Consider the following 23,309-nt stretch of genomic DNA (forward strand, 5'->3'; position numbering starts at 1 on the left):
GCTGGTATGAGCGCTCAGTAAATTATGCTTCTGCCCTGAGCTGACATGCCCATTAGGCAGGTCTTGGCAAGCTGCTGCAAATGTCACAAGGGCCAATTAATTAGGGAATTGAAAACAAATGTGTAAGAGCACTGATGACCAGGATTGGGATTCCAAAGAGAGAGAAAAAGTTTTCTTTCTCGATTGTCTTGGGCATAAAATTAAACGCACGGAGAGATGACAGTCTCGGGTGTCAGCTGCAAATGAGGACGAGCAGTTCGTAGCTCAACTAACCAGCATCGTCGTCATCATCCGTCTCGCCGTTGAGGTCTGACGTTTTCATGAGCCGAGCTTCCATCACCTCCATCTCCTGTGAGTCTAATTGTTTCTTCATGGCGTCAAACTTGGCCTGGAATGCACACGTTCGTACACCAATCAAAAAATGTCACACTGATATTGGAATTTGTTTTTTGAAATATTACAATGTGAGTTTATATAAGTGTGTCTGTGCCTGTAGATCCTTCATGTCCTTCTCCAGGCGGAGTCTCTCTGAAGTCTCTGTCTCCAGCAACTGCGATGCTGACTCACTGGTGCTTCTCTCATCAGCCAGTTCTACCAACAAGTCTGAGATCTGGACACAAACACACACACACACAGACACAGACACGGTGTAATACAAAACTACAAAATATAATACCCCATCTTAAACACCGTCATCCCAGCATGCATTGCCACAGGCGAAGGGACTCACCCTGCTCTCCAATCGATCCGTGTTCAGTCTCAGCTCGTTCCGCTCTTTCTCCACTTTCTCCAGCTTTGATTTCTGCTGCTGTATCTCCTCCTGGGGTACAGAACGTAGCCTATATAAGTTATGTGTAATGTAACAGGTAAAACTGTGAAATATTAAGTGTTTCAAGAGACATCAAAAATGAATAACAGGAAGTTCCGTGCTGCAGTTGGCAGGCAGTGCGTCATTAAATGGGACTAGAGGCTGTCTGACAGGTAGGGATCTATCGGTGTTGGGGTGCATCACACAGAAAGGCCTCCTCACGTCTTTGCCTCGCATCTGCTCCTCAGTGAGCTGGACCTTAATGAGGGGCTGGACTGTGGTGAAGAGCTTCCACCACGGCCAGTGCTTCACGCCGCGGTTCTTCTTGATGTTGTTCTGGAGGCAACGGATCGCTAGATCCTGAATCTAAAACACACATAGGGAGAAAATAAAGCACATCTTGGAAAACGTGTGTTTTTTTGTGGAGCAGGGGTTCTACACCAAAGACATCACTTTTTTCTTTTAGCTAGCTAACGGTGGCATGGCTGTCTCTACCTGATGATGTGTCGGGATCGGTGGCTCAGTGGTTTATGCATAGCTGGTGTAGTGTACACACACACAGATTGAGTCGGTGGTAGCGCGATTTCAATGTAATCACTTGTAACTGTATCTGTAAATTGATCTTCCACTACAAATAAGTGCTTCCTAATTAAGACAAATGAGATAATACAAGCTTTACTGCTGCAATTTGCGCAGTACATGGTGTTAAATGCAGTATATAGAAAGAGATAATGTAATGGTCAGATATCACAGGGCAGTAGTGTCCAGGGGGCCATGAAACAATGCCAGACAATAAGGAAAATCTTAATTACCCAGTGGAATAAATGTTTTACTGAGCTTATCTATTGTTGGCATATCATCCTCGCCACCGATGAACAATATTTGACAAACATTTCACTTCTCATTCTTATGCTATATTGCCTGTGCATGGGCTCCCACAGCTAACCCGGGACTTGCCAGCCTCCTCTGGAGAGTTTCTGCAGAATGTGTTCCAAGGCTGGAAGCACATTTATTTTTTGATTAATTAAATCAAACATGTTGGCAGATAATTCCAAGTATTACACGATTTCCATGCTGCTTATGCATGAGGCTCTCCAGCAGCAGCAGATTATGGGAAAACCCAATTAGAGCAACGCAATTCTCAGCATCAGGTACATTTCGCCCTGAAGGTATTCTCTATGACCAATTAGGATTTGTCACGCAGTGAAAGCCTTAACATGGAGCAGAATGCAGCGCATCTCTGACAGAAGATTTAAACAGGTCTTCACTTGTCATATTTAGTCTAAACTGAATACAAAACAAACAAAAGAGTATACTACATGAACACCGTGGATAAACGTGTTGGTATTCACATCACATTAAGAGGGTGTGACAGCTGTGAGACGTGAGAGATGGGAATTAGGCTTTTGAAGCCAAGATTATGACTAAAGCGTTTTTCGGTTTTCTGCCTTTATGTTCTACATTTCCATTAGAGTTGAAAATCAGTGTGTGCATGTATATGCATGCAGGCATGTCTGCACATATGTCAGACATCTGAGTGCTGCAATGTGTATGACTGCAGCGCCACTTGTGAAGCAAATATTTATGCTCAGTTTCTGAGGATTTCTTTAACATGAAACAACCCGACCTGAACTGTAGCGGGCTCAGTCTTGAAGCTAGAGGGAGGATAATGCGAAACGACACAACCTACATTTAATGAATGCATCTGTGCCAACCATTCCACGCTAGCTTGTCGGGAAAGGGGGCTGAATAACGCTGCAAAATTGGGCTACATTTTGGCGAGGGACAACTGGCCTCGCAATTTATGAAGGGGTCCCTTGAACTGTAATCTCAAGATATCTGACTGGAAATAGGTTCTGTGGGCTGCCACAAGTCTTCCCTTCATATACAGTATTCATAAGCATTTTTTGCATGCAGTCGTATTCTCAAAATGGTGTATTTGACTTTTTCTGCATTCTGGGGTCCCAGCACAGTCTTGTAATTGCTTGAATTGGGAACTTCTTCTGTAAAATGACCTGCTGTTCCGACTAAGATAATCATCACAGCTTCATGAAACTTTACAAACACAAACTACAGACCTTGGCCGTTCAGAGGATGTATGGGCTTCCTATGTATATTGACAATGAGGGGGTAAGCTTTGACTTACACAGACATGTAATGGGCACACACTATTTATAGAAATGTACCTTACACCAATGCAGAGCCTATCTACGCCTTTAAAGCGGCAGGTATTCATGTTTGTTATGGAACTATGGGTTGGCATGTTTCAAATGAATGAGATAACCTGTATCTCTGTCTGATAAAGGTTTATATCATTCAGTGATCACTGTTGCAATGAGTAGGTATAGTATTACAAGGCTAAAGCTGGCTTATGATTGCTGCTTTACACAGATTCCAAAGCAAATAACAAACAAAATGAAAAGAAGAAATATAAACATCTGTAGGGTACCTGAAGGACAAAACCCCCAATGCGGCGAGTGCAAGCTGAGGGAAAATAACAGACTTTTAAAATGTCAGGTTGTCCCCTTGAGGAAGCAGTTGACAGTTGAACGAGGGGGGGGGGGGGGGGTTAAAACACTAGAAAAATTATGGTTTTGTCATTTAATGTCACATGGGCTTGGCACAGCTTCACAAGGTTAACATGCCAGGGACTATCAATCAAGGGGACTGGTGACCGTCTGTCACATCCATGTACATCAACCAGGAAGTGTCGGAGAGGCTTCACCAGAACACATCCGCACTGTTCCAGAGGCACAGTATCATCTACTGTACCTGCTAAGACGGGATACTTCAAATCAGTGCAAGAGGCAATGGAGCCCAATCAATATTTGCAAAGGGATGAAAGGGTAACAGCAGAGGCGCAAGTGGACGTCATTATGTGATGATTATTCTAAGATTGAACAGCAACACACTCTGTGAATCATGGAGAGAAGGAGAGATGAAAATCACTCCACAGTCCTGCTTCTGTTCCATTAATCTGGTGCTGACTAATTGAATCAGGAATAATACAAGCAGAATGAGATTCAGCGGGGGAAAAAAATAGCATTTCGGGTAATCATTGCAAGAAGAGAGACGTGTAATAAATCCAGCGTACTGTGGTTGCTTGAGCAGTAGGTGGAAAAAGGAAAAATCAAGGAAACTAGACTTGGCAGTGCTCCTCACTTCTGGTTTCTCTACAGCACGCATTTTCCCATCTCAGTCTGACCCTTGACTGCAGAAACCAAACCTAATAATGTTATTTACAGTTTTAGAGGGCTTCAAATGATAGGCCGTTCCATTATTGGAAAGACTGGAGTTCGATAACGCATGATTGGACTATTCTAATGCAGTGAATACCTGCACCAAGCTGTGCCTGACACTGACTCAGACTGGCCTGCATGTTTGGAATATAGACTGTATACAAGAAGTGGACGTAGTCTCACCCATTTGTATGTGGAATGCCACTTTGAAGCCTGGACTTGAGCATTTTGGCCGTCACCATCTTGTTTTTTTGCAACCAGAAGTGACATGAGTGGAAGGAGTACAATCGAACGCTGAATGAGACATTTTTAGGCGACCCAAATGTTACAATTAACTTTCATGAACTGAAAACACACTGTGAAAGGGTTAAAGTTGTAGGATGAAAACGCGGACTACTCCGGGACCGGACAATGGCGTAGTAACGACCTGTCAATCACAAGGTGGCCACGCCCTAAAGCATACCCTGCTTTATCTTCTATTTGACTCTAATGGGACCATAATTTACTAAACGAACATCGTGCTATATAGAAGAAGACTTGAAACTAGAGATTGAGACCATCAACTCATGTTTACAATGTTACTGAGGTAATAAATCAAGTTAGAAGTGGAGTCATTTTCTCAGAGACTTTTAAACAATCAGACTTCTTTTTGCAACCGGAGGAGTCGGCCCCTGCTGGCGATTAGAGAGAATGCAGGTTTAAGGCACTTAAGAATTAGTTTTACTTTTCAGAACTGGAGGATGCTTTTTGGTTTAGAAGCATAAGACACAGCTCAGCTTGAACAAATCCAAAAACTGTGAAAAAGGTTTTTTCTTGCAAATTGGATTGTGCAACGTGCATAATCATGTGCACAGTTTGAATAAGCCTCTACACTACATCCCCCTGAGTTGATAGAATCTGCTGTCACATTCATAATTATATGTAACATTGAGTTTAAGTTTAAACTTATCTCCCTATGAAGGATGTATTTGCAGGAAATAAGAGGCACATGGGGGCAGAGGGAAAGAAAACTTTGCTAATGACTTTTGTAATTGCACAGTTGCCTAGCAATTTTGAATGGTTCCTCGCTGTTGATTTACTTCTCGTCCTCACAGATTATGAAGCACCAGGCTCTTAGCCTGCTTCACTGTGTGAATAATGACCTATGAACCTAATAAAGAAAATACATTGGCCTCTCTTGGTTCCCCATTTTCAACCAACATCCATTACTCAGACTCGACTTGTGGTAGAAACAGTAACAAGAGAAGAGAGCTGGAGGTTCAGTAATATAAAATGTCATATTGATTTACCTCATTGCAAAGATGACAATTTCATAGTTTTACTGGCATCATATATATGATATCTACTCACTAACAGCATGTCATACTGGAAGGAGAGCAGCAATGTTGATTCTGTTTCTGCTGGTTCATCACTAGCCAGCTGAAGCGGCACATTCACTTAAATAGTAATCCCAGAAAGGGAGAAGCACTGTGGGGCCCCATACATCACAGGGGGACATGTATGAGGTCCAGAGAGATGGACCCATCACATGCTGGGAGAGAGATGGAAGACGGGTGGAGCAGATGGGTGTGTGAGTCAGCAGTATGTTTGATAGGGCTGCACTCAAGAGGAGCAGTTTTGATGAAACGTAACAGAAAATGGACGGGTCTCTTTCAAATATCCCCCAGGGAGAGCTGATTGGACAGATTACTGGACAAGAGGTACGGGGGAGAGGGCAAGAGATTTAGAGAACACATTTATAATTAGTTGAAGATTTACAGCAGAGCGGGTTGGATCTACCCAAAGAGCAGAGCAAACTAAAATTAGCTGTGAACAAGGAACTCTCAACTCCTGGTGGAGTCGTAGAGAACGAGGCCTCTGGGGCCAGTCCATTCATTCTCCACCTACCTAAATAAAAAAAAAGAGCTCAGCAGCTAAATGAACCTTGATTGATGGACCTTACTTTGTTAAAAGTATTAAACGCATTTTTGCTCAATAATTGAGTTTAAATGTCAACACCTTTGGTATTTTGGGCTTAGACTAACTTTAATTAAAGACTAAGCCGTTCGCCTCATGTGACGTCTTTCCTACCTTCCTCTTCTTGAAGGCTTGCCGTGCCAGGTGGCCCCTACAGGCAGCTTGGAACAGGGTGAGATTACGCTTGGTCTGCTCATCCCTCTGTTCCTCCAGCTTGGCCAAGGTGCCGGCTCTGAAGAACAACTAGAACAAAACACATGAAACCAAATGAATTTATTAGCAATGGACAAAATAAGTGAGAGATTGTGTCACGCTTATTTTAGCCAGGGGGAAATTGGATTTAGAGGCAGCGCTTTAGAGCAACAGAACTGAGTTAAAAAAAAGAAAAATAAGTGCACTGAAGCAGTTAATCAATAAGAGGCAGTGTAATCCACGGACAAGTGAGTCTTATCTAAGAGGGAAAGCTGTGATTACGTTATTATCTCGGACAATCAGCCTTGTCTGTTTCTAATCTAGGCCAAAGGTAAAACACAGGTAAACAGCCGATATAAAGCAGTTCACACCACCGGCCTGTCTACACCTCAGAGGGATTGGGCACTGTGAATGCATTCCAGATATGATGGCAGCAAGCTATTAAAATAGATGGATGACGGGACTGTTTCCACCCAAGGTCTCTCTGCACAAGTCCCAATGCTTTATAAATTACCAAATCCATATGTGATTTGTTAACAAAGCCGAAGCTGGAAATGATGGAGCAGCTGAAGGCGGGGAATCTGCAAACCAGTTGGGAGGAGTGATGCATTCAATGACATCAGTGAATATTACCTTTCAAATTGCTTCGTGGGGGCCTGAGCAGAAGCTATTTGTCATCATCAGGCGCATCCAATACTTTGTAAAAATGTCTTTGGCTGTGCTGTTTTTTTTAGAACCGTGGCCATCCCTAATGGCTGTCAAAAGCTGTGATTCCGCTGCCGTAAGGTTACATGGGGGCTGGTGTAATTGGCATGCAAGTGAGCCAGGTTGCTAAGATGCCACTAAAATGCTTTGCGAATGGCCAACTGTGCTCGTCTACTTCTGAGCCCTTTTCACACTCCAAAGTGTGGCTCCGTGCGAAGCTGCCTCCGAACCATTCTCGAGTTGTGTGTTTTAAATGGAACCCTGCGCAGCGCACATATCTGGGAGCACAAGTTCCACCGTTTTCTACATTATTGTTCCCTTTGATTTCCTTCTTGGCTGATGGCCACTTTCCGGCTGATAGGATTAGACCTCAGTGTGCCAGGCAGTGTTTACTGTGATTACTTTACAACGGTCATGGGGAAAAACAAAGAGGACCATCAGTTGCGAGAATTTGCTCTAATGACCTGAAAAGAAAGAGAGAATTGCGGTCGGGCAGGATGGAGAAATGTCTCTCGGGTTGTCACTGGCTACACGCCTGAAAGAAGGCTTGGCAACTTTCCAAAAGAAAGGATGACAAAGAAAACCTCAAGGAGAGACAGGTGTAATGAAAGACACACTCCCCCCCAGACAGTGAAGTGTCTTTTTAAATAAAAAATACAAGGATAAAGAGAGCCTTGTACTGCAGCTATCTGCTTAGAGCTTTAAGAGGAGTGAAACTCGCAGCGATTTACAGCAAAGGTCTATTCAAACATTTTAAAGCTGTTGTAGTTGTTTGACATGTGGTGGCATGACTTACCCTACTGAGACCCATGTGGTAGCTGCTCTTCTCCAAATCCAAGGACTCCAGTAGCTCCTCCACCGCCTGGGTAAAGGTACACATGTACACAAAGAAAAACACACGCTTAGTCTTTCAACTGCTGCATCCAGGGGCAACTTCTACTGACACCGCAACACTGCAGCAGTCCACAGCTCCCCTAAGTTGCCATGCTGAACTAATGATACAGTGCCGTGCCCCCCCGCCTTGTTCTCTCACATCCATTCCCAGCTGGACTTTTGTTTTGAAAGGAATTCAGTAAGCACAGGAAAGGTTTGGCTCCTTAGAACCTCCCGACTACAACGCAATTACGACTCGTCCCCCTCATAATCCACCTGCTCCTGGCATATTCCTCACGACCCCCTCCGTGGTCTTGGCCCTCTTGCAGCTTTGAACGCACATAGCCGATGCAGAGGTGCACCATCAGCCAGCCTGGAGCCTCTCCCTATCCATCCACATGCCTGTGTACTGTAGGTGTATTGTTGTCTCAGCCGCTTCTCTCTACTCCAGCCTCCAGCCTAAAAGGCCACATCTAGATTACACCAGGAGAGGTTTGCCACGAGCACTGAGGGGCTTTTGTTTGCCAGCGTTTCCACAGAAACTCAGCCACAAAACAGGGACACAGGGGGAAAAGAGCTTTTCTCTCCCGTTAACCCCATTCTTTCACTTTTATATTTGTTTACACTGCACTTCAACCAGGGCTTCTCTCGCAGAGGTCCAGTGCACAATTATTATTTATACATTTAAAACAAAAGCACTAAAGATGTGAAGCATCTGCACTGTCAAAACAACAGGGGAAAAAACCTTGCCAGTTAGTTTTCAATGCCCAGATCACAAAAGAAGATAATAACATGAATGGTATTTTGTTGCTTTGAGCGCACTTTCTAAATATTAAGCCACACTACAGATCTGCCACTTTAACAGGGGGGAAGATCCTGATAAGGTTAAGTTGATTAGATAATTCCAGTGGCTCTGATGAATGAGGATTTATTTCTCTGTCAGATGACTGCTGACAAATCAGGGGCAGATGTAATGAAGCTGCCTCTTCACAACATCAATCTTCACTTGCGCTTGGCCACTGGCGGAGCTGCACATTTTCCTCCCTCGTTGATTGACTCACTCTCTTCTCGTCCTTCACAATGTAATTCCTGCCATGCTTCTTGGAGAGGTGCGGTGCCAGCACGTCAAAGCGCCGCCGGAACTCCGAGAACACCATGTGATCGGGGTAACCTGTAAAGGTCGGCATGGAACAACAACATTAGATTCTGGAATTGTTTGTAGAGTGTGACAGGAACTTTGGGAGGGACCCTATGTAAAAAAAGAAAAAGAAAGTAGAGGTCTGTATTTCTATGTGCGTCCTTAGCATGTGAGTTATAGGCAGCAATCTCACCTTGCCTGTAGATCCGGAGAGCATCCAGCAGCTTGGAGCCGCGCAGCTGAGCACGGAGCAGGGCTACATCGAGCTGCATTAAGCCGGGATCTCCAGTCTCCCCTTGAGCCTCACATTCCCCTCCTTTGAACAGGGATCCACTCAGAGCCTTGAGGGCATCTGCCTTAGGCAATATGCAGTGAACAAAGTGAATCCTGGACCTCCGCACCATGTCAAGGAGAGCATCCTGGAAAATAAAGAGCAGTGCAATGCAATATCTTCCACAGGCGTACCTACATGGAATCAGTAGCCCAGCTGCTTTACATAAAGCAACCAAATGCTACGCATATTGGTTTCAGACATCGTACACCTTACAATATCACATTAAGTAAGTACTTTGTGTTTCAATGGTCACATGCTGGTTAAATCTACTGTCTTTATTCTGCACAATGCTGTTGTCAAGCACTTAAGAACTCTGTAACTCCATGAAAACACTGGAAGACAGATAATAAAATAATGTGTGTGTGTGTGTCTCTTTTTTCTTTCAGTTTTTACCAATTTTTGTGGAGAAATACACAAATGTTTGTTTTTAAATACAATCTCAAAGGGGCTTTATAATGCTTCTAGGAATACTATACAACGGGTGATTCTGGTATTGATTGATTAAACAATTTTTTGTTTCACCCTTTCCTTTCATCTGGTTGTCGCTACTATACATACAAGGTTTGGGGAGCAAACAGCCCAGTATTTGTGGGAATTGTTGTACTGGATGAGTCCACACCTCACGGTCAACGTTCCTAACCATATCTCAACCCTCGTGTATTTGCCATAACAATGCCATGTGCAGATGTTGTAGAGAAAACAAACGGCATGGTATTGGATTTATAAAATGCTGTCTGTGAAAATAATCCAGTGTATCGCAGAAGGGTTGGAAGCAAAATAGCTGCAGACAGAGCTGTTCTCATAGCACGCTAACACCAGGCCTAATATCATTTTCAAATCCGTCTCTGAGCGCAGCCCAAATATTGGCCGTCGTCCCATCCATTTCATTTAAAGCTGCGTAGGGCAATTTGTGTCGGCTATGGTGTCCAAAGGACACTACTATACAAATGCACAACGATGAGCCTTGATTTACTCATCACATCAACCTGTCAAGTTCCCACCACAAACAGGATTAATGAAAAAAGATGCAGACTGGGATGTTGATTCTCAGCGTCCTTGGCAGTACAGGCACATGATGTTTTTGAAACTTGACAGTGGACAAAGGCATAAAAACAAAGTCTGACTGATTAGTTCCATCCTCTCCTCTCACCACTTGAAGCTTTATCTGGATGCACAAGGACTTCTTCTTGATGGCAGCCACCCCTGTGGTGAAGGTCTTCCTCATGCTGGTGGCCCGTCGCAAGGACAGCTGGGAAACGCCTTCCAGGCCCGCAATGGACCCGGACAGCACAGTGGCTCCAGCTGCACGGCTCGTGAATAACGAGCTGATGATCTTCCTGCAACAGAGGCACTACTTCAGCCTAAAGTCTGGTCTTAAACTCCCCCCCTGCCCCCACCTCCTCAATGCATGTGTGATGCTTACTTTTGGGATTCCTGCAGCAGGCTTGTGGCGTTGGTGGACGCTGGATTCTGCTTGGCGTAGTTCAGCCACCCGCAGGCATCGTACTCCACCCAGTCAGTCCCGTGACTGTGGCCCAGCAGGAAATGATGATCCTTTTCACTCTTCAAGAGGAAAGTGTGACCTGATGGGAACGCAGGAGGCAGTGTGAGATTCCCCGGCTCATTGTACGTCTCGCAGAGAGACGAGCAGTCTCTTTTAGGTGTTTAGGAAATTCGTATACAGGGTTTGTCAAAAATGTGTCTTGTCTGAATTACTATGAATATGCAAAAGCTGTCACAAACCTACAGGACTGTCTCAGAAAATTAGAATATTGTGATAATCCCCATACGTGTGATTTAGTTTACTGAACCAAGCTGAGTGTTTTTCAAGGCTCAGGAAACCCTTGCAGGTGTTTCGAGTTAATTAGACGATTCAAGTGATTAGTTGAATACCCTACTAGTATACTTTTTCATGATATTCTAATATTTAGAGATAGGATATTTGAGTTTTCGTAAGCTGTAAGCCATAATCAGCAATATTAAAAGAATAAAAGGCTTGCAATATTTCAGTTGATTTGTAATGAATCCAGAATGCATGACATTTTTGTTTTTTTAATTGCATTACACAAAATAAAGAACTTTATCACAATATTCTAATTTTCTGAGACAGTCCTGTACATACACTTACAGTGATAGTAAAATACAATCTGTTCCCAACCTAGCTGTTTATGTGGTAGACTGTCAAAAAGAGACAGGTGATAAACTAGAGAGAGAAGCTCAAATCTGGTTTGTAATTATGAAACACCACTTTTCTAGAAAATGCATGGTGAAATGTCTTCATCTAAAATTAAAGCTGTGCAAGAGTTGGCTAATAATGTGATAGATTGTGCGCTCACATATGATCACAAATTGCACATAATATTTCATGCCAAAAAAAAACAGAGTTCACACCAAGCATGTTTATTTGCATCCCGTTATTTGGTTTGGCAACATCATTAATATTAATGTGGCATCAAATACATTTGGATTAAATATTCACTTTTTTTAGAGACTGACATCCTTAAAATAAGAGTTACCAGTCAATTTCTGTACACTAAAGGCTGTTGTATTCAAGTGTGTCTGTGTGTGTTTGTCCTCTCCTTGCCTTTGCTCTCGCCCTCAGCAGGTCCGTAGTAGCTAAAGAGACGTCCCAACAGGGTTTCCTCTGACCCCCCGGGCTGCAGCGCCTCCTCCTCCATCAGCCACAGCAGGCCCCGTGCCTCATCTGTTCGTACCGTCCGTACCTGTCGAATAAACAGTCATAGCTCCTTAGTGCAATCATGCCGGAGACACAAAATGCTCTGTTTTACCTTCGGAAACAATGCCACAAGAGTAGAAAAACATCTCACCAAGACTGCCATGATCACTGTACATTTAGCTAACTTTCCATTTGATTGTTTTTCCAACAGTCCCTTACACACTGAGGGTATTTCAGGTTTTATTGTTCATCCACTTTCTGGGTACTTAAAAAATACTCCTACTTGTTAAGGATTCTGAGAGCTGGCCTCTTATAGTCAGTGTTTCCTTGAATATTCTTTTCTACTAAAATGTCAGTAAAAGTGGCGCCGTATGTTTTTACCATAATGAGCCGGTTGCGACAGGCCCGATAGCACAACTAGTATCCGAAATTTCAAAAGAATTTGTGGTCTCTGCACCCTCCAGCAGTTGCTGCGATAATGGCGTAATCAATTTAGCTTTTCCTTACAATCGAAATGGAAACAAAAAAGAGCTCATGAATACAGAGAGTGGCGGGGGGGGGATTAAAAAGTAATACAATTAGTATTACAATTAGTGTGAGCACAGAGAAGGAAATAAAACCCACTCCAGGCAGTGATGATCATGGAATAAGTGCATGGGAAAGGTTCTTGTTGTGTTATTGGACAGTGCAGCTTTGCATTACATTTTGTTTGTTTCTATTTTTAAACTGTTGCTAGAGTCCTATAAGTTTAGATGATGAAATAAGGCACTGTTGTTTTGTGGATGACAATGAGCTCCGGGGAGATTGATCTCCACACTGAGGCAGCCAGCTCGGTTGGCATGGCTGACGCCTGAATCCAGCCCGGGAGCTTGGGGAACCAAACTCACGAAACCAAATAATGTTTTTAGCAGCTATCAGGAAGTTACACTGGAGATATCCTTATCAGCAGTGCACACAGCGCTGACTTCAAATACAACACAGAGTATCAGTTTGGAGGAGACATATGACAACTACGAGGCAATGAATTGAGCGTTAAGGCTGTTTGCGATAACGGACATCTGAGCTACAACAGGAGAAAAAAGAATATATGTGTGAGTTGAGAAAAAAAAAGAATCAAACTGTCTTTTCATTCTAAGCAGCAGATCTTTAAAGTTGACTTTAGAAATGACTTTGAAGGATCTGTGTTTCTTCCCCTTTGGTTTTCAGTGGGATGTACTACAGTTCAGTTTCTTCTGATGACATTCCCATTAGACAGTGGACCCTTTAAAAAGCAAAGCACTCAAAGTGAACACATTGGAATTATACCAAAGTGATCTATGACTCTGTAAACTCTGCCATTTCTGTTTCCATGGTGCAGATCACAGGCTGCTGAGGCCAAGCATTGATTTTCTTTCTTAATGTCAATTCTATAACCTTTCTGTTCCTGCTCCTACCCCCCTGTTTGAGCCTCTGCCAAACACCTTTCAATATTTCAAAACTCACACGAGAAAAAAAAATTCCTATGCTAAAAGATGGCATTTATTGTTGATTGAAAAAGGAAGATTCAGATAACCATGTGAAAATAGATCATCAAAGACTGCAGATTTATGCATGAAAATATCCAGAAATTTGAGCCAGAGATGAAGACAACCAACGCATGAAAACACTGAACTTACCAGTGCTTGGCTTGAGGCTTGGTCCACCACTGCTACAGACAGGGAGGTGCTGGGCTCCGTGTCATCTAATGCAAGCTCGATGTTCTCCTGAAGGACGACAGGCAGATTTGCAGACTCTTTAATGACTTGTGAGGATGTGAAATCAAAGAAACAGGAGATTTAAATAGTTTTGGAGCGTGCATATGAAAGAAACTGAAAAAAAGGGATCTCTTTAGATTCTTTTTTGGAATCAAATTTCAAAAGTCACTCAGTGATTGACAAAGATTTCATCATGGTGGTTAGTTCAGAGGCCTGGGTTAATGGGTTTCTACGGACATAGACAAGCATATTTAATCAAGCGGGGTGCAATATTCATGAAATATGGTAAAATAATTGATGAGGAATAAGACTGTTCGTGGATGGGATGTTTTTCTGAGCATCCCCTTTAACACAAGGACTTTTTCAAGAAACCCAGGAAACTATGGAACCACAGTTTGACCGCCACAGCCCAATTCCTGTTTTGGTCGTAGTTCCTCATCCTTAAAAGAAGCTATGGTGTTGAGGGAGGAGGTTCCAATTACCCAGAAACTGAGTGTGAAGGATTTAGCATCGCTGATGGTCCAACACAACCCTGATCCCATGCCCCCATGAGCCCTAGATTTTATTTATTCTATTTTTATAGAAGATAGTAAACTCAACATCTTTGGGTTTTGGAGCATTGTTCTGACAAAAGACATTCGAACACCTCACCTTGGACTGTGGGAAATTATAATTGCCATATTTTATTTTCTTATATTTTATAGACCGAACAATTAAACGAAAAAAATAAATGTCAGATCATTTAATCATTACAAAAAGAGCAAAAAACGTTAGTGGAAGCCTGGCCCCAGATCCTGGACGTTCTCCACATGTGAGGCCAGCGCTGATCCCACGACAGTATGCAGTCAAGTCAACAAATTTAAAATCCTAATTCCCCTTCATGGTGTTGGAGCAGCTGGGCCTATGCACCCGGTGAATGTGCAGGCATCCATAATAATTCCCAAGATTTTCATGGATTTGAATGAAAAAAACAAAGCATATTAGATGTAAAAAAATAAATAAAAAGCCACAACAAATCTATTATAATAACAAGAGCATTTGGCATTTACGAAGGCTGCTTCTCCTATAGGTAAATGGAAACTCTCAAATATTTCATTACTGTTGCAGATAATACGATTTCGGGGATAAAAGACGAAATAAATACAGTAAATTACCTTCGCCGGAGCAAAGCGGGCATAAAGCAGCACGCAGTGACAAAGTGCAGGCGGCACTAGGAAGGCAGGGAAACGTTGGCAGTGCTATTAGTGTGGCCGTGACAGATGCCAGTGTTCCAGTTGACAGTGTATGTGAAGTCTCCTAAATGATTTCTGTTCTCTGCCATGCAAGGTCAATATGCAGAGGATATAAAAAAAAAAAGAAAATACATCCACAGAATTTAAAATATAAAGACAATACGAAGCATGTGCCTGTTGTGTGCCTCACAGTTTAACCTGCATGTCCCTGTTGTTGATACTGTGTGCTGTGTTAAATGTGTTTGACCCAGTTTTCAATGACGGTTTCACAGCTTCTTTTATTTTCAAGTTGCACTGACAAGAGAGTATTACACTGCACAGATTTATGCGATACTTCATTTTGCTCCAATTCTCTTTCTCCCAGGCGGAGGGCGTGGGTGGGAAAGTGGGTGGGAAATCCCAGGATCCTTGCTCGCAGTATTAAAAGTAATATGATCAAGATTTTAGCGTGCCAGCTGTGTTTTAAATAAGGATATTAAGGCAGCCGTAATGGATAGACATATATTTATGTTAATGATGAAAGAAAAGGAAATCTTTAATATTTATATCTTAATTTCTTAGGAATGACTGTAGGTCTGTTATATTGGTCCAGCGCTGCTGCACACAACTCAAAGGAGGACAGAAGAAGAATTGTAACAACACCGCTGTGCAGCTGGGCGTGTCTCCCAAAGGCAGTTGAGAGTGACTTTCCTTTGATCTCGGCAGAAGAGGTGAAGGCTGGCATCGCTAATGAGAAAGGTCTAACACATGAACTACACTGGCTTGTCACAGCTTGTGGCAGGTGGGGGTGGGGGTGGGTGGGGGTGTGTGTGTGTGTGGGGGGGGGGGTTTGATGTGTGAACGCATACACTATTGGAGTTGACTTATCTGAGAGAAAGCAGCGGACAAAGGGGGAGAGAGAGAGAGAGAGGTAGGAGGAAGAAAGAGACGGCCAGAATGTGGCTGGGTTTTGTTGTGCATGCACACACACTTCACATGTCCTTACCTCTTTGTATCTCTCCAACTCCTGAACAAAAGTGCGCTGGTAGAAGAGGGAATGCAGGCGTTCTTGAGTGTAGTTGTGGCATAGGTCCTCAAAGGTTGCACCACACTCGCGCTTCGCCAGCCTGGGGTTTTGAAAGCCCGGTGTGTCCACAATGAGCAGAGAGCACAGGGAGTGCTGACTGGATTTCAAGGCCCTGAAGCACACAGGGCGAACACACACACACACACACACACACACAGATGCTTGAGATCACATTTTATTGATTGCATTTGCTGCATATAACCCTTGGCTTTAACCTTAGCTCTCTCCACCACATCCCTAACCTTAACCCTCACTAAACATAATCCTAGTTCTATTCGAAAAGCTGAATCCAAGGGCTAAAGTTAGAACAGCATCTTATACTTCCAAACTACCCATAAAAGCCGTTAAAAACCAACCATGTCTGGACAGGCATCGCTTAAAACACCCCCAGAAACTGCAGTTGTGCAAGATTCTATTCAAGATGCCAAGATTTAGAAACGTATCAAAGATGTCACAAGGAGTCTGCACGATTCCATTATATAACGGTGCAGCCAAAAACATGCCATCTTCAATTTGCCACGGCTTCGGGAAAGCACAGGATCAGAAATACTAACCGGTTTATTAAAGAGATGAGGGTCGTGAAGAGTTCCGAGTAAAGCCCCGATGCCATGGCTTCTAAACACTCCATAGCCGTGGCCTTGGCCTTGGATCCTGCTATAAGAGACACCAAGAGACAATCAGAAATAGCTCACGACATTTGAGGGCCAGTTGAATTAGATGAAGAAAGAGCAGTGTAAGCCCAAACATTTGTTTCTAAAACCATGTGCAAAATAGTCATATTTGTGCATATTATGCCCAAAGGCATGCATAATGTATTCAAATTGGGTCTGTAATAGTCTCTGTAAAGCAGGGTCATTTAGGACTCAGGTGTTTCCGAAATGGTCAGATCAACCGGCGCATCCTCATGTCCGTGCCTGGAGGCAATGGCCACCTGTTAAACTCCTAATTCATCCCACCATCACACAAAACAGTGCCTCCGTGGTGCCTGGCGGATATCTTTATGTGCGCACGCACGTCGATGGCTGTACGTTCATGTGCGAGGGGATGTACAGGGAAGGTGACGCGGAGGTCAATTCTGTCCATCCCTTACGTGACAGACTTTTAACTGTATCCTCGTGCCCTTCAAAGCGCGTTGCAGTCTTGACGGAAAGCGTGTGAAAAATCAATGTGAGGCAATTATGATTTCAAGGACAATGAACGAGGAGCAGATCCAAAATTGCTTGTCCCGACACAGTGTGTGTACTTATCTGTCAATAGCCATTGTAAAGCTGTGGTATTCATTACTAAGATAAGCTCTACTTTCTCCAGAGCATGCAATTTCCCTCCAGTGATGAGCAGAGGCGTATGCGTGTGCATGTGTGTGTGGAAACAGAGTGACAAAGAGAAGCGGGGAGGCGGGGAGAATAGGAGGAAATAGTCTGTTGGTAAATGCGGTCTGTGGAGTACCTGCATCTGCTGTGCCATTTTCGTCCGAAGCCTGGCGGATGGAGCTGGCTCTGGGCAGGGTGCCCTTGGCCTGGTGCTTGAAGATGGAGGAGGAGAGCTCCTCCAGGGTGCAGCCCAGCAGGTAGGCGGCCTTCTGGGCCCACTCATGACGTGCAAATTGTTTCCTGCCAGCTGAGACACGTGCATGAAAACCCCCATTAGCCCTTCTGCCAACTACCCCAGGCACACGGCTAGAACGGCAGCTTTGTGACGAGCCTGTCTCCGGTCAAGCTGACACTGACACAGCTGGTGAGAACACGCACTAAAAGCATGTTCCAATGTTAGCGGCTTGAACATTTACATTTTATCCACAGTTGAATAGGAAAAAAAAAAAGAAAAAAGGCATATCCACTCGCTTCAACAACTGCTGTTTCATGTTCAAAAAGAAGTCTGTGATAATTGCCCTTTTTTATTATCTTGAGAATGAAAGCAAAACTTATAATTAGGGGACACAATCAATGTATTTACATCAAGTCCTCTGTTATTCTAGTGGCTGAGTGATGGAAACATGCAGATATGAGTGCAAGCTTTAGTTTTAATCCACCGTGAAGTGGTATCTTCTCAGACTTGAGAGAGGAAATGGGGGATTTCACGCAGGGAGCAGTGGGCTCTATCGGTTTCATCAACACCGCAGCAGCCCTGCGTACTTCTCATGATAAGCAGGACGGTTGTCAAGACAAGTACAGCCATTTGAATATTTGCTTTGATAGACATTCGCCACCACGGTTATTGAAATTCCGGGAAAATCATCAAAAAGAGGAAATTGGTTTTGCCAATATTTTGGGATATTACTGAATCAAAACATAACAGAGTTTACAACTTTTAAAGATTAGAAAATAATTACATATTTATAATACTTGCCCTTAAAAGCATCCAGACTCACAGTGTGGGAGCCTTTTTTTATCTACAGTTATTAGATTGATGTGTTGATACAAGGTAGACGCAAGTTCATTTCAGGTGGTCCCTTTAATTAGTTTTGGCGGATAAGAGACCAGTGCTGCCCTCTTGTGTTCCACTACGAAGCTGCACTAAATATTCATAATATTTTTAAATGTTTGTGGCAATCAATCACAGTGAAAGAACCGGCTGCCCAAAGAAATGTTTTTTAATGGACCAGATTATGATTTGAGTACCTTAATGAATAAATGAAATATTCCCTTTGACAGGGAGACAGAAGTCTCATTGCCATCAACGTGTTGACTATTGGGGATAACTTTTATCCCATCATGCCTTGTTTCTTCATGAGGACCACGGTGTGTTTAACAGGAGGACAGCAGTCTAAATCCATAAATCTACCAGTCATTCGCAGATTAGATGTTGTGAAGTGTCTGTATTATGGGCCGATAATAATTGCTGAACATTTTAAAAGTGTTCCTGGACGGAGTTGTGCTGCTATTATAAAGATTGGCAGCCAGCTGGAGGGGATCACTGAAAATAATTTAGCAATTACACTGCAGGCAGAGAGGGAAGAGTGAACTAACATGTCAAAAGCACAAAATACACAGTCACTGTTCCATTGTTCCTTGTGAATTGTAAATCATTCTGATAAACTGCTTCCAAAACACTGAAAGCCAACAAGTTAATAGATGTGTTTTACAATTACATTTGCATTGCAAAATACAGTAAAATGCAATCCTATCAACAGCCCACTGTAACTGATCTTAAGCAAGGGCATTCGATACTGAGAAAATGCTATATATATGCTAATCTCATCATAATACAAATCTTTTTTGACAGCCTTTTAAAATAGCAGATATCTCATTGTAAACTGAAAGTCAAATGCTGTGGGAGGCAGATCTACTACTTTATAGCAAAGAAAAAAAAAAGAAGAACCCTCTCTTACATTAGGTTTCATCATACGATTAGCTTCAAAGATAGGAACAAATCCTCATGTTTAAGAGGACCGCTGTTCCCATTAGGCCTCTGCTGCTTTCTTACGACGATAAAAAAGCCAAAATCAGATTGATTCTTTCTGTCCATAGATGTTTCCCTGTTTCATGACCATTAGACTCAGACAGTGGTTTTCCGCTGTGCTTTGATTATATAAAATGATCCAATCATTAAGGATTAATAAGGTCAACCTGAGTTGTTGAAGATGAAAAAAATACAATGCATCTCATATCATTTCACATGCTGTCGGTTCAAAGCAGAAACTGCTCGGTAGTGACGAGGGGCCTCGTTTATAAAACAGTGCAATGATTAACACTAATTGTTTGCGGACAGAAATCAGGAAGCGCATGACGCCAAAGAAATATTCTGATTAATAAAACCTTGCGTATGCCTGCTAGTGCGTAATTTCCTTTTAAAGATACCACTGCTAGTGCATCCATCACGCATTACAAGAGTCACCTCAATACATCCTACTTCCTAATAAGTACTACATGTCTCCAGTTAGCTTTAATACTTGCATTAGATAGCTGTTTTTAGTTCATCTGTATAAATTATACTGTATCTGTCCAAACAAGCCATGAATAAATAAAAGCTGTGTTCACTGCAGAAAAACGATGTTCAAACTAAAATCATACTTAGTGATATATGCACAGCATTAGAAGATATCATGAAAACTAGCGACGATCTATTCTGGAATTCTTTGACGCTTTTAAAGAATGCATTTACGAAACATCTTGGATTTCTACAACCGATGGTGATAATGTCAGCAGGTGACTACGCGTCTTTCAGGCCCTGTTTTGTGCGTATGTAACAGTTATAAATCAGACCCCTGGAAACGTATCCTGGATACTGGTACAAATTTGTCACTAGCGCAGTTGTGCACTGCAAAACACCTTTTTAAATTGCAGGATCTGGATTACAGCTGTCTTGCATCACACTGAAGGAGTTACCTACTGTACAGTGAGATAAAGCAGGCTTGACATTTTTTAAGAATACACAAAGTGTTGTGAAAATAATTCTGGCTAACATTTTGTGATATTTTGGCTTTTACATCGTGTACTGTAGTGTGTACAAATCCAACACGATGTCTGTTACTGGGTTGCGTTACATCATTAATAACATTATCCTTAGGAATAAGCGATGCAGCTATGGAATGGAAAAGCCTTCGGCGAGCAATCTTACCCTTAGTAGCTCCTGCAGACCCGAGATGGTAGATGGCCCCGAGGACGAGCCAGAAGGCCCTCTGCTCATCACCACTGATCCCCAGAACCTTCATGGCTGCTTGCAGCTTGGAAAACAGCTGGGAGGCCCGCTGCTTATCCTCAGTCTGGCAGATAGCGCATGACGTCAAATAAAATTCCTTTTAGAACGTTTAACAACAATCCTCCTAAAGTAATGCTAGGAGATTGACCAACTTGTCATATTATAAGTTCAAATAGGAATTAAAAACTGATTTCATCTGCATAGTTGTTGATAGATATTGATAAAGATATTGATAGATAGGTGGTTATTCTGCCAGCTGTTGACAAACACACTTTCTGGCCTGTACGTTTTTCTATTGTGAAATTGCAATTTAAATATTAGTTGTCTGTTCTGGGCCTCCACATACTGTGCAAACAGGCCAACCTCCCATTAACAAGTCGTATTTACCTTTGTCTGAGGCATGATTCCAAATGCATTGTTTTCGGCAAAGTGGTTCAGGTGCAGCTCCGTTCTGATAAAGGAATGAGAACAGCACGGACGACGTCAACATCTCCCATGACTACTAATGTCTCCATAACAGAGAAGCAGTAACACATCATTGCTACAAATCAACGTATTAATCCAGTACAGAATTGTGGTGCAGTGTGCATTGAATGGGCATAATAGTATTAATCCTGACCTAAGAGAGCTGTCTAGTCCAGCCATCAGGTAGTAAAAGACATTAAAAGTGGACTCTCCCCCTGGTCTTCTTGTCACCCTCGTCTTCTCCAGAAGCATGGTCTGCAAGGCCGCAGCAGAACAGGATGTTAGCATGACAGAAAGTAACGTTTACTACAGGCAGTGCAAGTAAGTGCAATAACAAAGCCTGCTGGAGGTGAACATTTGAACTAGTTTTATGACACATTGTCTGAGATCATAGTAGATTTGTACGAGTAGGAAATTCAGAGGTTGAGCACCAGTGATTTGAATGAATGAATGAATGAATTAGGGCTGTCCTTGACCAAAGAAATTCTTCTTTATTTCGTCTACTAATCAATCGATTAGTTGATTTAATCGACAGATCTGTAAATCTGAGTTTCTCCACAAGGAATCACACAAAAGCACCACTTTGAATCTTTTGTTTACTGGAGATGTGCTCATACGTTTTTGGGTAATAAGTCATTCAGTATGAAAAGAGCCTAAAGAACAACTAAAACAACTGATTAGTCGACTCCTTGACTAAAAGGTGCCAGCCGAAGAAGCAACGAATGATGGATGGATAGATAGATAGATTAATAGATTTATTGGTACCTGTATAGAGGCTGAGGTCACCAGCCCTGTCTGGTCAAAGTCCACGGAAACAATATGGGAGAAGCGACTGGCATTCCCATTCATACAGGTAGAGGCATTCCCAAACGCTTCCAAAACTGTGTACACCGCCTGCCATTTCTCTGCTACAGACAACAAAGAGTCAAATAAGGCGGGGGGGTCCTCGTAATACAACAGCACAACATGCACTACGCTTAGAATTTTTTACTTTGAGTTCCTTTTCCAACCTACTGGAGAATGTTTTGTTGGTGCTGCCAGCAATGGCGATCAGGTATTGGATGATGTGTTGACAGTTGGTGGTCTTGCCACTTCCACTCTTGCCCAGCAGGATGATGGACTGATCCTGTCGAGTGGTCAGCAGCTTCCTATAGGCAGCCTGGGCCATGCTGTAGATGTGAGGGGCAGTGTCCTCCCTTCTGCAGCCCTTGAACATCTGCATCACCTGTAAAGACGATAAACAGATCACAGAGAAGAGGATATGCATATCAACTATTTTTGTAAGTTTACATCATTCTGATCTCATATTCTGCTACTCCGTACGAGATATGTCATCATATCCACAGGCTGCAGCCTACCTTCTCAGAGTACATCGAAGGGGCGCTAATGGGGTTGACGACCACCATGTTGGGCCCAGCGTGGGTGTGCACCAGGTTACCGCCGTACCGCTGCCTGAGGGAGTGCATCACGCTCGACTCGTTCAAATACTGCAGAGAGGCCAGGTCCTCCACCCGGTCAAACATCGGCGGGTTTGCCTGGAGTTCAAAGTCAAAGCGGTCACGTACTCACCCGGTGTCATCCCTAATTGATGCGGTTCAGAGTTGATTTGATGATTAAATACCTTCTCTACATCGTCTTCATCCACATCCAATAAAGATCCGTCACTCTCCAGGCGGATTTTCACCTTCCCCTCTGGCAGGCTGCCCGCCGCCGTCTTCAGGTGAGTTGCTGCAGCACCACAAAGTCTGGAGTTAATTCACCCCGACATGTGATCTCGAGCCGAGTGCAGTAGCTTCACCTTAATTTACATGTCGGATACTGCGTGGCAGTTGTATCGATTTCAATAACGTATGAGCTTCATTAAAACTGAACAAGCAACATGCTTTAGTCTTATTGCCGGCGGTCTAGTCTGGTGCCCTCTATCAACATTAGAATATCAAAAGCATTTTCTAAGCTTCAATAATCCACGTCTATAGTCCAACAATCAAATGTCACCCCAGAAAGGATAGTAAATTGAGAATTTGCTATTGGTGTGTTATAGAGAAATTACACATGGGTACAGGTACATGTGCAGATGATTACTTACCCATGGAAAATCCATCCTTGTGGACGAGCCATACTTTCTCTGTGTTGTACCAGGCTCTCTCTGCTGTTATCTGCTCCTCAGTCTTTCCCTGTTAGAGACAGGTTTTAACTCAGGATGAGAAACACATGTACAATCAATAATTGAACATTACCAAATGGAGGACTAAA

At 43.0% G+C, this 23,309-nt stretch overlaps 1 protein-coding gene across 9 annotated transcripts in view; it reads right to left on the reverse strand.

The window, feature by feature from the left end:
- The window catches only part of LOC306704851 (unconventional myosin-XVIIIa-like), a 52,544-nt gene that overhangs the window by 21,744 nt on the left and 7,491 nt on the right, over positions 1–23,309 (reverse strand). For 5 of the 9 annotated variants that reach the window (XM_079171398.1, XM_079171403.1, XM_079171401.1 and 2 more), the window contains 23 exons: positions 23,143–23,230; positions 22,678–22,784; positions 22,415–22,591; positions 22,071–22,281; positions 21,822–21,964; positions 21,211–21,311; positions 20,979–21,042; positions 20,511–20,655; positions 17,400–17,570; positions 16,508–16,607; positions 15,873–16,065; positions 13,578–13,664; positions 11,830–11,968; positions 10,669–10,828; positions 10,396–10,582; positions 9,105–9,330; positions 8,835–8,944; positions 7,697–7,762; positions 6,118–6,246; positions 1,031–1,174; positions 731–820; positions 491–610; positions 274–388 (listed from right to left, as the gene is read on the reverse strand). In XM_079171398.1, coding sequence (XP_079027524.1) covers positions 274–388; positions 491–610; positions 731–820; positions 1,031–1,174; positions 6,118–6,246; positions 7,697–7,762; positions 8,835–8,944; positions 9,105–9,330; positions 10,396–10,582; positions 10,669–10,828; positions 11,830–11,968; positions 13,578–13,664; positions 15,873–16,065; positions 16,508–16,607; positions 17,400–17,570; positions 20,511–20,655; positions 20,979–21,042; positions 21,211–21,311; positions 21,822–21,964; positions 22,071–22,281; positions 22,415–22,591; positions 22,678–22,784; positions 23,143–23,230 — 3,073 coding nt within the window. The remainder of the gene's footprint in view (positions 1–273; positions 389–490; positions 611–730; positions 821–1,030; positions 1,175–6,117; positions 6,247–7,696; positions 7,763–8,834; positions 8,945–9,104; positions 9,331–10,395; positions 10,583–10,668; positions 10,829–11,829; positions 11,969–13,577; positions 13,665–15,872; positions 16,066–16,507; positions 16,608–17,399; positions 17,571–20,510; positions 20,656–20,978; positions 21,043–21,210; positions 21,312–21,821; positions 21,965–22,070; positions 22,282–22,414; positions 22,592–22,677; positions 22,785–23,142; positions 23,231–23,309) is intronic. The other 4 variants (XM_079171406.1, XM_079171405.1, XM_079171404.1 and 1 more) reach the window with 1 other exon arrangement.

Source organism: Pholis gunnellus (genome assembly GCF_910591455.1).
Source record: "Pholis gunnellus genome assembly, chromosome: 13".
In the NCBI taxonomy this organism is placed as follows: Eukaryota; Metazoa; Chordata; class Actinopteri; order Perciformes; family Pholidae; genus Pholis; species Pholis gunnellus.